A 14885-nucleotide genomic window follows, 5' to 3' on the forward strand; every position below is an offset into this window, starting at 1 on the left:
CTCTCTATAGGCAGTTCGAGTAAGCTCTCGAATTCAATGGACTACACGTTAAAGAGACCCAAGTTTTATTTGGATACATGAAAGGATACTTCCTAATTCTCTAGCAACCCATCCTCAAAATTTCTGTAACATCGTTCGGTATCGTTCATTTGATAGCATCTAGTGGTTTTGCTATCGCCATCTCTTTGACATGTAAAATATAGATCGATGAACGAAAAACCTTCATGAATGAAGAAATCTCTTTTGACCCTCTTCAGTATCAAACACTCCTTTTTCCTGCCACATTAATGACAAATTGCACATTTGTATTCTTTTGGCTAGACAATTGTACAAAAAGTCCTACACTTATTGTACGGCGCCCAATTCAGTTCTAAACCTTTAAATTATATCAAATTAGTCCTAAATCTTTTGAAAATTTGTCAATTTAATCCTAAACCTTTTAATGATTCGTCAATGTAGTCTTTTCGGCCAATTATTCAAATAATAGGTTGGGGATTAAATTGGCAGAATTTCAAAAGGTTTTATGACCAAATTGACATAATTGAAAGGTTTATGACTAAATTGGCAAATCGTCAAAAGGTTTAGGACTAAATTGACAAAAAAAAAATTTTTGGTTAGTCCTACTCTATCTCTCACTCACGATACACACTCAGATTTGCGCCCCACCTCTTGCAGGGCATGGGCGTCGAAACCCACATCTTAAACTACGCGGCCCCACCCCTACCCCCTGCGAAGGTGGGGATTCGAACTCCCCACCTCCCCCTTCTCAAGTGAGAAGGATGGCCACTGGGGTAAACCCCCAGTGGTTAAATTTGTATAATTGAAATGCTTACGACTGAATTGGCCGCCGTACAATAGGTATAAGACTTTTTGTATAATTATCCCTTCTTTTGGCTTTGATGAGCTTGTTCTTGGCACTCGTATACACTCACAAAACAAAAGCGAAGATTTCGTTAATGACTTAAGCATATATATTCCCTTTGAACTACACCCGGTAAAAGCAAACTTGGATCCAATAACCCACCCCAACAATAAGATACTAGTGGAGGATTTTTTTTTTCGACCCGCCCTGAAAATTAGGGTAAGGGCGGACCTTTTTCCCAACGGGCCATTAAAAGGTTAGCTTGACTCGAACCGGACATTTTTGGATTAGATCGTTTCAACCTGCTTTTTAGCTAGGCTTGACATAGCATGAGAATAATCTTAAATCTTTCTTTTTTCTCGAATCATATTAGAGATTTCAAATTAATGAAAGTTACACAATATCCGATCTTATTCGTCAAGATTTGGGTAATATCTTCAACAAATATATAATTACTAATCATTTTCGATATTTAAATTGGTGAATCGATATAAACTCCATATCATGTACATACAAAAGAGGTGTATCCGACCAAGAAAACACAAGAGGTGTCTCTTCAATTTGTTTATGCGATGCGACAAAATTGTGTTGGATGCTTAAAGTGCCATTTGTCATGCCCCGAACCCCATCGAGCCCATGACTTCCCTCTACGTCGGTCGAATCAGTGCGACGTCCCAGGAACACGTCGCCGACCCAATGTTCCCATCAGAGTTGATTCGCGGCGGAAACAATTATAAAATCCCAGACAATAAAATTAGAGACTACCAGGAATAACTAGATTGCCGAACCGCCAACATATATATATATATATATATATATATATATATATAGACACACATTACACTTCCAAAGATTTATAATATCCATTATTATTTACAAGCACACCGAACCAGTAACTATTAACTTCCAAAATACAAAAAGGATCAGCATCCTAGATCAGCATTATCCAAAAATGGGACACTCTCAAACTGTTGCCTCGCTCTCAGAACTAGTCCCTACGCCCTCTCGGAGGCGTCCACTCTGACTCACTGTCCTCGGCATCACCACATGAATCCTCCTCAGCTGTTTGTTCACCCAACGGCTCCAAGTCGGCCTCAATATGTTCATGGCTCAGGCGGAGGCTCTGAAATGGTTTGGTTGATACAACCATGAGACACTTCTCAATAAGTTGCAACCTAAACCCTACCTAGGCTACCACGTTATTCCAAACACTTATAGACACACTATCAAGCAATCAACACAAACACCAATCAAACAATCACATTAATCCGGACTCTCATCATACGCAACCTGCACGTTAGTTCACAACGACCACATATAATTCTCATGTTCAATCAATTATACATCGCTCACGCAATAATTCAAACCCCACAATTCACGCTCGATCTCGCGCAAACACATCGTTCCCATTTCTCTTTCTTATCGTACCCGCGCACATTCCATCACTTTCCCGGCCCGCGTAAACACGCCTCTGGCCCACTCGATCGCGCCCTGAGCATCACACGCCTCGGTCCGATCCCACGTTCACACTTTCCTCAGTCTTCGCCAAATGCGACAGGCCTACGTGATCAAGGCCCGAGCCTAGAATGTCTCGGCCTGATCCCACATTCACTTTCTTGCCTCAGCCCGCACCAAATGCGACAGGCCTACGTGATCACAGCCTGAGCTTATAATGTCTCGGCCCGATCCCGATCTCATCCGAGCTAGTCGTGCCTCGGGCCAATCTCAATTTTTCCCGCTTTCTCATACCTCAGCCAGCGCCAAATGCGACTGACCTACATGATCGCGACCCGAGCTTATAATATCTCGGCCCGATCCCACATTCTCGCACTTACACACGTTCACATTAATTTCCTTGCACACAATTGCACCCACAACCACATAATCGCATCACAAACGTGCATTCGCGCACAAATCCGCATTTTTCCATACCCAAACGTTTTCAAATCAATTTCAGTCCTTCACGGGACTTTCACAGAATTCCGAGACGGACCTAATGGTACCCGTCTCGCACCCAACAGCAACCTACAGTACTTCACACGGCACATCACAGCCAGCAAACAGTATTTTCTGCACTCAAAATCACAATATTACACTTCCGGCTCTTCACGACACTTGCGTGAAATCCCGAGCCGGACTTAACGGTACAAACCGCGTCTCCAACAGCACCTCACAGCATACCAAACATGCAATCACAGCATTGATTGGCCTCTAAAATTTTCGTCAAAACTCCCCAAATTCAATCCTAGGCCCCGCATATCAACTTCGCCCGTAAAACCATACCGAACCGCGTCTATCTAGGCCCGAAACAACCCGATATACTAGATAAAGTTTAGGATAAACTTACCTAGCTCTAAACTATCGCGGTTAGAGCGAAAGCGGCGGCAAAACCCGAGATCTAACGGCGGCTTGCGGCGGCGGCGATGTACGGCAAGCGGCGGCGACGGCAGTGGCTTGGGCGGTCGGCGGCGGCTCACGGCTTGGGCCGGTGAGGCTCACGGCCAAGAGAGACCGAGAGAGAGAGTCACGGAGGAGGGGGTGAGGCGGTGGTGCGGTGGAACGGCGGCGATGGGCGGCGTGGTGCGGCGGCGGTCCGGGACGGCGGCGACACGGCGAGAGGGTAGCTCACGGGAGGGAGAGAAATCGGAAGGGAGAGAGATGGAGATGGAGCCGAGAGAGTGAGAGAGAGAGGTCTAACTTAATTTCCAAGTTTTGACCACTTTTTGCCAAATGACCAAAATGCCCCTCTCTAAGCTTTTCATCCGACGGTCCAGATTCGATCTTATCTTGAAATCGATAGCCTAGATCGAATCTCATCCAAAATATCCAAGGGCAATCTTGTAATTTCTCAAAAAGTTCAAGGGCAAAATTGTCTTTTCCAAATTTGAGGGCAAAATTACCAAAATGCCCTTGTCCTTTATAACTAGCCCTTTAGAAATCCTTAGGGGTAAAATGGTCACTTTCTCATTTTCTTGCCCAAATTGAATTTTTCTGAAGGATTCGGGCACACCCAAAAATCGCACGTTACACCCGCAACGTCGTCCTAACGTTCTGCCGTGACTTCCTAATTTTCCGATGCCCAATTTGGTCTAAATTTAATAATTAAATTCTATATAATGTAACTCGTGCATATCTCTGACTAACGGGCGGCTTTCCGGGAAATTCGCAAAATCAACCCGTGACTGATACTAAATCGAGTCACGTGCAATTTATTCAGACCGTAACGACTTCGGTCGTCAATAAAATCGCGAGGGTCGATCACTAGTTCCGATGAGTACGATCGTTTGGAATAGGTTCTGGATCGTTCGTCAATTCATTTCGGGGTCAAACGGAATCACCCGTGATCCACGTGTATGACAATAACGAATCGGCCCATCACTATCCTAAGATCGGCCTACACTGGCTCAAAATGTCACCTCGACGATTTTCTGATCGAAAGTCAGTCCGCGATCGAATTCTCTCTAGTCATGCGAATTTAAATCCCTCATTAGCCTTTCCCTATAGGTTAGTATCCCAGGAATAATCAGTTCCGGGCAAGACTGCCTACAAGCACATTAATAAAATCAGCTATTTCATAAATCCCAAATGGGCGAAATTTCGGAATGTCACACCATTAGCTTAAATAACTAAGTATCACATCACCGTGAAAAGTAATTTATTAGATAGATTTTAGTATCTTCGGTATCGTTCAAATAATTTTTATTAGTTGGGTGGTCGTGGTCGTCGGCCATAGCTCGTCAAGATCCGACATCGTCTGTCGTGGGGGCCTGGTCGACACCGGAACCTCTCGGCGGTTCGGCGAGAGCGCCAGCCGAGTGGGTTCGCGAGAAACAGGGGAGACCGAGAAGAAAAAAAAAACAAAACAGGCGATTTGGGTCTGTGAAGGGGCAGATTCGGGTCGGATTCGGGTCAACAACCCGGATTGACCCCGACCCGGTTCGGATTCAGAGATCCAATCCTAGTCAATGCCTTAGGGTCGGGTTCGTTGACCTGGGTCGAATTTAGGGTCGAGTTCGTTGACCTAGGTCGGATTTGACTCGACCCGAGTCCTCCGACCCGACCCAGTTGATTATTATATTTAATATTATATTATTTGTAATAAAAAAATTTTAAAAATTTAATTTTTTAAAAAAAATCGTTATTATTATTATTATTATTTATAAATAATAAAAATATATAAAAAAAATCATTTTTTATTATTTCTTATAAAATTAGGAAATAGTTTAGAAATTAGTATTTTTGAATATTTTTCTAAATTATGTGAATTATTTGATTAATAATCGTGGCTTAAATCAGATAATCATATAGAACTATATGGTAGTATTTTGCACGTTATCTTTGCTACTGTTGTATTATTATTATGCATGTTATTTTTAATTGCATAAATTGCCCTGTTTTAAATGTTGTCACCTTAGTTAGGGTTAGAACCCTAGACTGCATATCTATCTTGACTGTTAATCACTAATGATTGTGCACTCGCTTAATCACTTCACATGTTAGGATAAAGGTCCTAAAATCAATCCAAAATTGCCTGACAAATATTTTCTGAAATGAACAGGATAAAAAGGTTCCAAAAGGGCATTAATTATTCAACTAGTGTAACAAAGTCCCCGAACTCATTTAATCTCTGGTTCATAGGAGTAGGGTGATTCTCCCGTCACCTTACTTGGGTTTCTAATCGATCCACCCAAAACCGATTAGTGACGACTCCTAGATAAAAATTACTTGCAGGTTAAAAACCTAAACCTTAAGTCGTGATATGATATGTGCTTAGAAGAGCCCGAGTTTAAGTCCCAGATCTAGACTTAGCGCATACTAGGTGAAACCCCCGTTTTTAATGTTTACAAAATTGGAGGTCGATCGTGATAGTCTACTTTGAACATCTCTTTTCCCATTGACCTGAATTATCATATGCTCTCCATGTCTATGAACCAAATGTCATAGACATTGTTAGATTTGGATCCCAATATATGGGAGACCCCAACCATCAGTTACAACAAAATGAGCATGATGAGAAGTTATTGACTAAGCTTTTTGAAGGAGGAATCTTTTAAAATTTTGCAGTCCCATGACAAGAAGTTATTTCATGAACTCTGTAAATGTACTAAACTAAATTTGGATCATCAAATCTGGTGAGACTCATCATTTTCAACGGTCTAAATTCGACTCAATCCATTTGTTATATATCACTTAATAACTTCTTCTCGGATGACCGACACATGGTCAATTACATATCCGTTTGTCACACGGAAGTGGATCGCATGCATGGCTTCCTAGAAAAGTTCTCCAATCGTTGGCAATTAATCAGAGCCTGAAAAGTAGGGCAATCTTATACACAGCAATTCAATGGGAGATCATCAATTGGAAAGGGTGTTAGTTCAACTGCTTGTTTCTCCAGCTAAGGCACGCTGAAAAGGAAAACTATTTAAGTAAAGTAGTTGGCTTGGCACCGTATATAATTAATTTATCACCTCATACTTCGGTGGTCCACGAGTGACACCCAATTAGGAGGGTTGACTAGAGGAGTGATTTAGGGTTTTAGGCCCGTGTCTCTTAAAGTACCAATGCCTAGGCCATATGATGAACATAATGAAACTCAGCAATTACTCCATACATCATAATAGCTTCCAAAGAGGCAAGCGGGGCTGTTTTTCTAGATTCATTGTTAACGCAGGTTCATCCTAGCTGAAATCAAGTTCAGCTACAAGTCAGCATGAGAGCTGCGAGAGAGTAGCTGCTGACCCTTTAAGATTTTGTAGGGTTTGACTCTGTAATTTTTCTAAACACTGTTTTTGACATAGCATCAAATTTATGCCCTATCAACTTTCGATGGTAGGATAGTGGCCTATTATGGTGGTGACGGGTTAATTTCTACATTTTTTTAGAGATGTAGTGCTATATCAAACATTGTGAATGTCTCCTCCTGCTATGAGCAAAATTACTCATAAGGCTCTTTAGGGGGGTAGAGGTGCTCAAAGGCCATGACCGGCCTTCAGGCAATTGTTGGGCAATGCATGGACCCATGTTATGGGCAATTGGTGGGGTCGATAGTTAATGGGCTACAAATTATTCTTGAGGGGCAGGTCAAGTCCTTAAGACAGCTCATTGATGTTGATCATGTGTGACCTCTCTCTATCTTACCCTAGTAGGTCTCGTGGACAAAAAAAGTATCGTATGTATTTGTTTCACAAGCACCACGGTACAGTCGACCAATCACGATACGTATATAATATACATCCTTTGCTGACTTCTACATTTTAGTTTTGAATCTCTTGTTTCATAATAACTTCTCCTCGCGGAGGCCAAGCCCCCATAACCCCCTTATTACATTGCCCTCGTTACCAATTTGGAAGAAATTGTTTTCTCAATTTATGTTGATATGAAGTCAATCGCATATCAAGAAGGGTTAATACCACGAAAAACCTCAAACTGATACACATGTAACAATTTTACTCTAAACTAATTTTTTTACCATAAAAAACTTCAAACTGGTACACCTATGACAAATTTATCCAAAACTAATTTTTTGACCACTAAAAACCCCAAACTGATACATTTGTGACAAATTTACCCTCCGTTAGTTTCCGTTAAATTATATTAATACAAAAAAATCAAAAATTGGTACAACTACGACAAATGGAGGGTAAAACATAAAATTGGCACATTAGTCAACTACTGCATGTCATTTAACAAAGCAATTTGACAGTAAAAATTAACGGAAATAAATTAAGGATAAATTTGTCAAAGGTGTACCAGTTTAGGATTTTTTGTGGTAAAAAAATTAGTTTTTGGTAAAATTATCACTGGTGTAAAAGTTTGGGGTTTTTCATGATATTAACCTTATCAAGAAATGATAAACACGAAATTTATCTCCGTAAAACTTTTTCGAAAGAACTTCTATAATATCCACCACAAAAATGACTTCTGATTAACACAATATTCTAAGTGTATAACACAAAACAAAGAGTGAATTTGTTCATTACTTAACCAATAGTCAACAGTTTTTTTTTTCCTATAGTCAACAGTTTAGCTGGCAATTATTCCCACAGTAGCTGGTGACACTTAATGCCATGGGAGACCCTGAAAGTCAAGTGTGTATTTTGCTCGAAGAAATTGCAACCTGATGCTTTTTAGATCCAATAATAGAAACTGGGACTGTGTTTTCCAACCGGGATCCATGACCTGTTTTCAATTCATGGCAATGATATAAGTGATCTTCATGAATGCAGCAAATGCAGCAATATCCACCTGTAAAACATATTTTGTGTTGTAAGGAATTGTAAGAGGAGTTGGTGCCACTCTTAAATTTGATCCTAGTTTGTAATTAATATGACAAGAATAGTTTGACTCACCTTAACAATGCAAGCACCTCTTAATTTTCTTCCATTCCATGTTGGGTTCGAACGAATTACCATTAAATCTCTCTTTTCAATACCCTAAAGACCTTGTGGATTCGTAAACTTATCTGCGGAGGCGCTCGAGCTTCGTATCTAGGTCGCAAGTCTGAGTCTTATGACCTCAAATCCGAGATGAGCAACCTCAAATGTGAGATCGTGCACCTCAACGTAGGAGGCAACGTCCATTGATGGAGATCGATCTTGGAGCAAGAGAGAAGCATGCATGGTGGTGGCTATTGGGTTGACGGTGCTTGTAGTGGTGGTGATTGAGTTTCGATTTACTGCTGGTGGCAGCTGAATTTCGATTTGTTGGGGGTGGGGGTCGAGTTTCGATTTAACAGCGATATCGAACATGTAAAAAAAGTGCAGGACTACTCATATCATTATAAAAAAAAAAGTTAGACAACAAGTAGTACTACAAATTAACTTTGAGAGACGCTTAAAATGGGAATATGATGTTGCTGTTCGTGGTTTCCTAATCACTAAGAAGTAGGTGAACCTGCACAAAAACCCTAGTCCCCCATATTCATTGAGTTGCCTTCCCTTGATTAATTGATTTCCTTATGTAAACCTCTCATTCTTTTTGAAGCCCCCCTCCAAAAAAAAAAAGAAAAATAAACCTCTCAGTTTTATGTTGATAAATATTCTTTTTGAATAATAACACGACTTTAATTATGTGGGGCAAGTAAAGATACAAAAGTTCATGGAGAGAGAGAGTATGATTTATGTAGATATATAATATTTGCTTTCATTGTATCATATGATTGTGCATGATTTCTTGTGTAGGTGAGATTTGAGATACAGTTTGAGACATTTGACACCGATCCAGCTGCTTCACACTAAATCAACCGAGAGCAAAGATTGTTGCTAGGGCTATAGCACTGGCCGACGCATGACCCATTTAAAGGTTTTGGTATACTGATGTTAACGCGTGCCGGCACATGTCGGACATACCTTTACATGCATGACCATGCCAACCCTAGATGATAAATTGCGCAATAAATCCCGTCATCTCAGCTCATTTCATACTCGTGCAACCTAGAGAAATAGGATAGTGACGCAAGCATTGCCGAAAGAAAATGAATTAGCCAGCTGCCTTTGGGAAATTTAAAGGATGGATCTTGAGATGCATAAATGAATTAGCCAACTGCTTCTATTTTTACTTTATTTTTTCAGGACACAAAAGAAGAAGTGGTCACTGTTGGCGCCGCATGCAACTACTCATACCAGAGAACCAACCTTTTTCCTTATTACAACCGGACAGGAACTTATAACTATATAAAGGCTGTTTTATTATTGCAGTCACGTAGCCAAGTGAGTGTTTCACTTAAACAGAAAACTCAGAACTCATTGGTCTTGCTCTCTCTCTCTCTCTCTCTCCATGATCATGGCTAGCTTTCTGCATTCATCTCCAGTGACCGTCCTCGTCGTGATTGGTTTTGTCAATGCGATGATGGGAACTTTCCTATGCCCGTTTGCGGAGGCAGCTCGAGCGTTCTTCGTATTTGGCGACTCACTCGTCGACAATGGCAACAACAACTACTTGGCGACCACTGCCCGTGCAGACTCCCCCCCCTACGGAATTGATTACCCCAGTGGCCAGCCCACCGGCCGGTTCTCTAATGGGTTCAATATTCCGGACTTCATCAGTAGGTTTTCCATTTTCACATGTTTCAGTGCACATTTTCAGTTTCATTATGATGCAAATGAGGTCCGATTTATCAGCTAAAATGTGAATTACTCAGGTCAGGAATTAGGTTCGGTGTCGACATTGCCGTACCTGAGTCCCGAGCTCACAGGAGAGAAGTTACTAGTAGGCGCTAATTTTGCTTCTGCTGGAATTGGAATTCTCAATGACACTGGAGTACAATTCGTAAGCATCATCTGTTCTAGCTACCTCTAGAATGGATAATATTTATGAACAATGAATCAGCATATGACATAAGAGCTCTTAGTCAACTCTATTAAGTCAACAAATGAAGAGTAATACTTAGCCTACTCGTCGACGCTTGCGTTTGAAAAGTAAAGACCCCGGTGCGGATGTTGTATACTTGCTGCTAGTAACGTTATTTAACACGTCCTAAAATTTCGTGATTATGAGCTAGATATATGTACGATACATGTAATGTATATCAGATGTTATCATTCATTTGTGGTAGGTGTAGCGAGCCATTTTCCTCTAGGGCAGACGCGGCAAGTAATTTTTTTCACTCATATCTCTTTCCTCTATCGATCTATTCATATATAAATGGCTTGTGAAGAAAAAAAGTGTGTATTTTTTTTGGCAGATAAACATTATAAGGATGTACAGGCAATTGCAGTACTTTGAGGAATACCAGCAGAAAGTGAGTGCTCTGGTAGGAGCTCAGAGAACTCAACTGCTGGTGAACCAAGCGCTTGTGCTCATCACCGTCGGAGGGAACGACTTCGTGAACAACTACTTCCTGGTGCCTTTCTCGGCCCGGTCACGCCAATTTGCGATACCCGACTACGTCAAGTACCTCATCACTGAGTACCGGAAACTCCTCGAGGTAATCGAATTCGACCCCTTTTGGCTTCCTTTGGATTTTGTTCAAGTCTCTTTTCATGCAACGTCGCATCATCTAACCTTTTTTGTCATTTAACTTTCAAGTTCAGCCATAGCTTTCTCCGTGCCTTTTTTTGGATCAATGTCAGAGAAATTTTACTCGAGTATTATATTACAAAGTGGGGGGACCTAAATAGGGATTAATTAACTTATCTAAACATCTAATTGAGCTTAGTCAGATCACTTGGCAATTCAGTTTTCACAGTGTCTCTCCTGTTCTCGTCGACAAAAGGGTGGGTTTGATTGTAGAAATGACAGTGATGAGTCCGTGCACTGCGTTTTGCTTATATCTTCAAGACCCTTGGTCCCACATAACAAAAGACATGTCTAACGACTATCTAATTTGTTCAACAAAAAAAATCAAAAGCTATAATTCTCTAATTACATAAAAGACTCTGTCCAGCATGCAAAATAAAATAAAAAAAGCCAAAATGTATGCATTGAATCTGACATTTGATCCAATGACCCGTGACCCTTCAACACACCTAGCCGAGAAAATCTTGTACCATACAAATTCTTATTACCAAAAATAGACATAAAAATATAAAGAAGAACATAACCCTTCACATTATTGTTTATCAATTAAAGTTAATTTTTTAATTGCAATTATGGTATTGCAGAAGCTACATGAGCTCGGGGCGAGGAGGGTGCTAGTGACGGGGACAGGGCCACTTGGGTGTGTCCCGGCGGAGTTGGCAATGCGGGGCAGCAACGGGCAGTGCGCGCCGGAGCTCCAGCAGGCCGCTTCGCTCTTCAACCCTCAGCTTGTCCAAATGCTCAAAGGGCTCAACCGGGAGTACGGCTCTAACGTGTTCATAGCCGCCAACACTGACCTCATGCATCGTGACTTCATCAACGACCCTCAGGCTTATGGTAATCTTAATCATATGCAAGCTAATATGCCAAATGCATACATACCTCCATATCGATATGTCATATGTTTCACATTAATCACAACAGCTTACCTGAATCGATCGCAATTAGATCACGACGAGTATCTTGCACATGTTCTTGGAGTCAGTAGTTTGTCTAAGTCTATCGAAGCTGTTAATTATAAGGAGAAAAGAACTTCTGATAGGGAGGGAAGGCATTATTGAACATATATAACGATAAACTTTCCAAGTACTGGAGTCGAAGTCACTCCTTCCACTCTTCATAATTCATATATACGTGATCATTCATGATATTATATTGGTGCAGGGTTTGTGACATCAAAAGTGGCATGCTGTGGCCAAGGGCCTTACAATGGGATCGGGCTATGCACCGCGGCATCGAACTTGTGCCCTAATCGAGACCAGTATGCATTCTGGGATCCATTTCACCCGTCACAGAAGGCGAACGGATTCATCGTCCAATCCATCATGAAGGGGTCCACCAAGTACATGTACCCCATGAACCTCAGCACCATCCTGGCCCTTGATTCTCATCTGGTCTGAAGAAATTAATCAATTCAAAGTTGTCTGAGAGGCTTTTGTTTTGGTTTTAATCGTTTTCTTGATACAAAGCTTTGTCTTATGGTCTGTCTGAAGTTTTCGAGGAGGACTTGTGCAATTCCCACGATTGATGAATGGGTCCTCACAAAGTGTTCTCAATCTCTATGTATGAACTGTTGGTTATATGTCCTCAGACAGGGGAACTTCGAGTTTTAATCCTTTTTTTTTTTTTTGTAAATTAGCTTGTTGTATTTGCTTGTCAAATCAGTCGTCGATATTGATCAAATGGATCACGGGGCAAAGTCGACGGACGATTTTGATTATGGAATGAATGAATTGGGTCGACTCGAGAATAAATTTGGAGGCTTGATTTCGGGTTAATCTTGCATTGGTTTCCAAGGAAGGAACTTAAATTAGTTTGAACTTTGTGAAGTTGAGTCCCAACCACAAAGCCCAAAGTTTTGCTTGTGTCGACGACCATATTCCTACGAATGCGGCAAAATCATCAATCTAGTCATCCCCTTCGTTTCTAAATAAACCCCTGTCGCGACCTCCCCGAATCGGCCTCTTTACCTAAGGGGTTTGGCTAATGAATTACTAAGTTAAACCTAGCTCGAGCTCTCCCAAATTCATACCAATTCGCGACTTAGGTTTAAGTTATTAACACGCGAATCAATTTCATCTAGGAGTCGCCACTAATCAGTTTTTGGTAGGTCGACTAAACACCCAAGTACAGCACGGGAAAAATGCTTCACTTCTGCAAACCAGAGATTCAATGGGTTCGGGGACTTGATTACATTAATTAATCAGCTAGTACCCTTTCGGTACCTAACCTTGTTCAAACACCACCTAACGTATTCATGCAGCAATTGGGAGTTTTGAAATTCCATCCCTAACCGAGGTAAGGGAAGCAACAATCAATACGCGAACCGAACGTGCTTAATCAACCACATGCAAGGTTAAATTAAACGCGCAATTCAAAATGTGTAAATTAAGCAACGTGCAATCAAACATGACTCTAATCACACAAAATGCCAAGAAAAACCAATTCCAAAGCCCAAACAATATTTTTTTTATTTTCCGGATTTTTGGAATTTTTCTGATTTTTTAAAATTATTTTTTTATTTGTTAATTTTTTTAATTTTTTAATATTTTGAATTTTTTAATGTTTTTAAATGTTTTTCGGACTTTTTAATTTTTTTGGACTTTTAAACATTTTCGAATTTTTTTAAATTTTAAATTTTTGTTAATAAAATAAAAAATTCCGGACCGGGTCGCCTGACCCGATCCGCCCGACACCTGACCCGACTTTCTCTGACCTGCCCGGTATCCTTGTTTTCTATTTCTTTTCTGATTTTTTTTTCTCTTTTCTTTTTCCCTTTTTTATCTATTATTTCTTTTTAGTTCCTCTTTATTCCATTTTTGTCTTTTCTGGTCTTCCTCCCCCCTTCGTGCCTTCTACCCAGAATATCCTCTTCTTCATACTGTTCTTCACCGAGGCCTCCCCCACGCATCCAGTCGAGACCACGCCGTGACCACCTCTTCACCTCCGACTGTCGGCACGCGTCGCCAATGCCAACGGCCGCCATTGGACCCACACTCTCACCGCTGGCTGCCGCCTCCACCGAACGATAAACTAACTCCAGCTATGAAAAATGACGCAAGCGACCGAACGTTGGTGTCGACTTACCCCTTTTTCTCCGAATCTCAAATAGATCTAAAGCTCTAAATCTACGCATACATAAACACACAAAACTAAGATGGGAAACTGACTGCAACGGCCTCTAACCGCGGGCATCGATCTGGCGACGAAGAGCTTTCCGGTGGGTACGGTATGCACACATGGCCGACTCGTACCGGAGTTAACATGCCATAAAATTACACGAAATCAAGGAGTCAGTGACCAAACATCAATCTCAAACGAACAAAACATATATCGAAGATTCTATGCACTGATTTCATGGTTTTTTTTAGTTTCGGCCTTCACTCAGGCATTTTATCAAACGAGTGGTATGCGAGTTCAAACGAAAACTTTAGGCCAAGATTCAAGGTGATATATGGCTCAAACGTGCTGTGTGGGGCTTTGCACAATCACATTTTGCAACAAAGTGGTCACGGTTTGCAATAGAATGCTGAATAATGGCACATACAAATCCGACGTCTGAAGCTTGAAGGTCTTCTTTGAGACGTTTTAACAAATTCATGGGAGGCGACTGAGAGATGGATTTTCTGGGCTGATTTTGACACGATTCATGGGTTCTCTTCGACATACAACGTTTAAGAACACTTCTTTAAGCGTATAACAAGCATTATCCTCCTTTGGTGGGGGCTGGGCGGTCACCGAATAGACTCGGTGTGCCCGGCACCCGAAAGGCAGGGGACGGGGGACTCAAAACAGGGGAAGATGAAGAGAACCCACCTGTTTCGGGGTTGACCGGGATGAAGCACGGCTGCCGGAGACTCGACGGGGGCCGACGACAACTCAGACGGACGGCGAGCGAACGCGGAAAGCTATCCCTTTTCCGATTCACTCCCAAACTCTCTCTCGGTTTCTCACCCTCGGTTCCACAAAAAAGACGTCCCCTGGTTCACGGCGAACCGGCGCA

The 14885-nt window shown here is 41.4% G+C and overlaps 1 protein-coding gene across 1 annotated transcript; it reads left to right on the plus strand.

The window, feature by feature from the left end:
* The first annotated feature begins 9550 nt into the window (after positions 1-9550).
* On the plus strand, positions 9551-12472 carry LOC115694377 (GDSL esterase/lipase At5g33370-like). Its single transcript, XM_030621505.2, has 5 exons — positions 9551-9908; positions 10005-10132; positions 10548-10790; positions 11467-11719; positions 12047-12472. The coding sequence occupies exons 1-5, from the start codon at positions 9641-9643 to the stop codon at positions 12280-12282; spliced, it is 1128 nt and encodes a 375-aa protein (XP_030477365.1). The 5' UTR covers positions 9551-9640; the 3' UTR covers positions 12283-12472.
* Positions 12473-14885: the final 2413 nt, after the last annotated feature.

Source organism: Syzygium oleosum, unplaced genomic scaffold, assembly GCF_021117445.2.
Source record: "Syzygium oleosum isolate NSW1041296 unplaced genomic scaffold, Sole_v2.1 Sole_v2.06, whole genome shotgun sequence".
NCBI classification, from domain to species: Eukaryota; Viridiplantae; Streptophyta; class Magnoliopsida; order Myrtales; family Myrtaceae; genus Syzygium; species Syzygium oleosum.

What these genes read in the sequence shown, in the direction of transcription:
- LOC115694377 (XM_030621505.2), top strand. Translation starts at nt 9,641, where the DNA reads ATGATCATGGCTAGCTTTCTGCATTCATCTCCAGTGACCGTCCTCGTC. An exon ending in CAATATTCCGGACTTCATCA is followed by an intron (nt 9,909 to 10,004) that starts GTAGGTTTTCCA and finishes TGAATTACTCAG; the next exon opens with GTCAGGAATTAGGTTCGGTG. An exon ending in CAACGACCCTCAGGCTTATG is followed by an intron (nt 11,720 to 12,046) that starts GTAATCTTAATC and finishes ATATTGGTGCAG; the next exon opens with GGTTTGTGACATCAAAAGTG.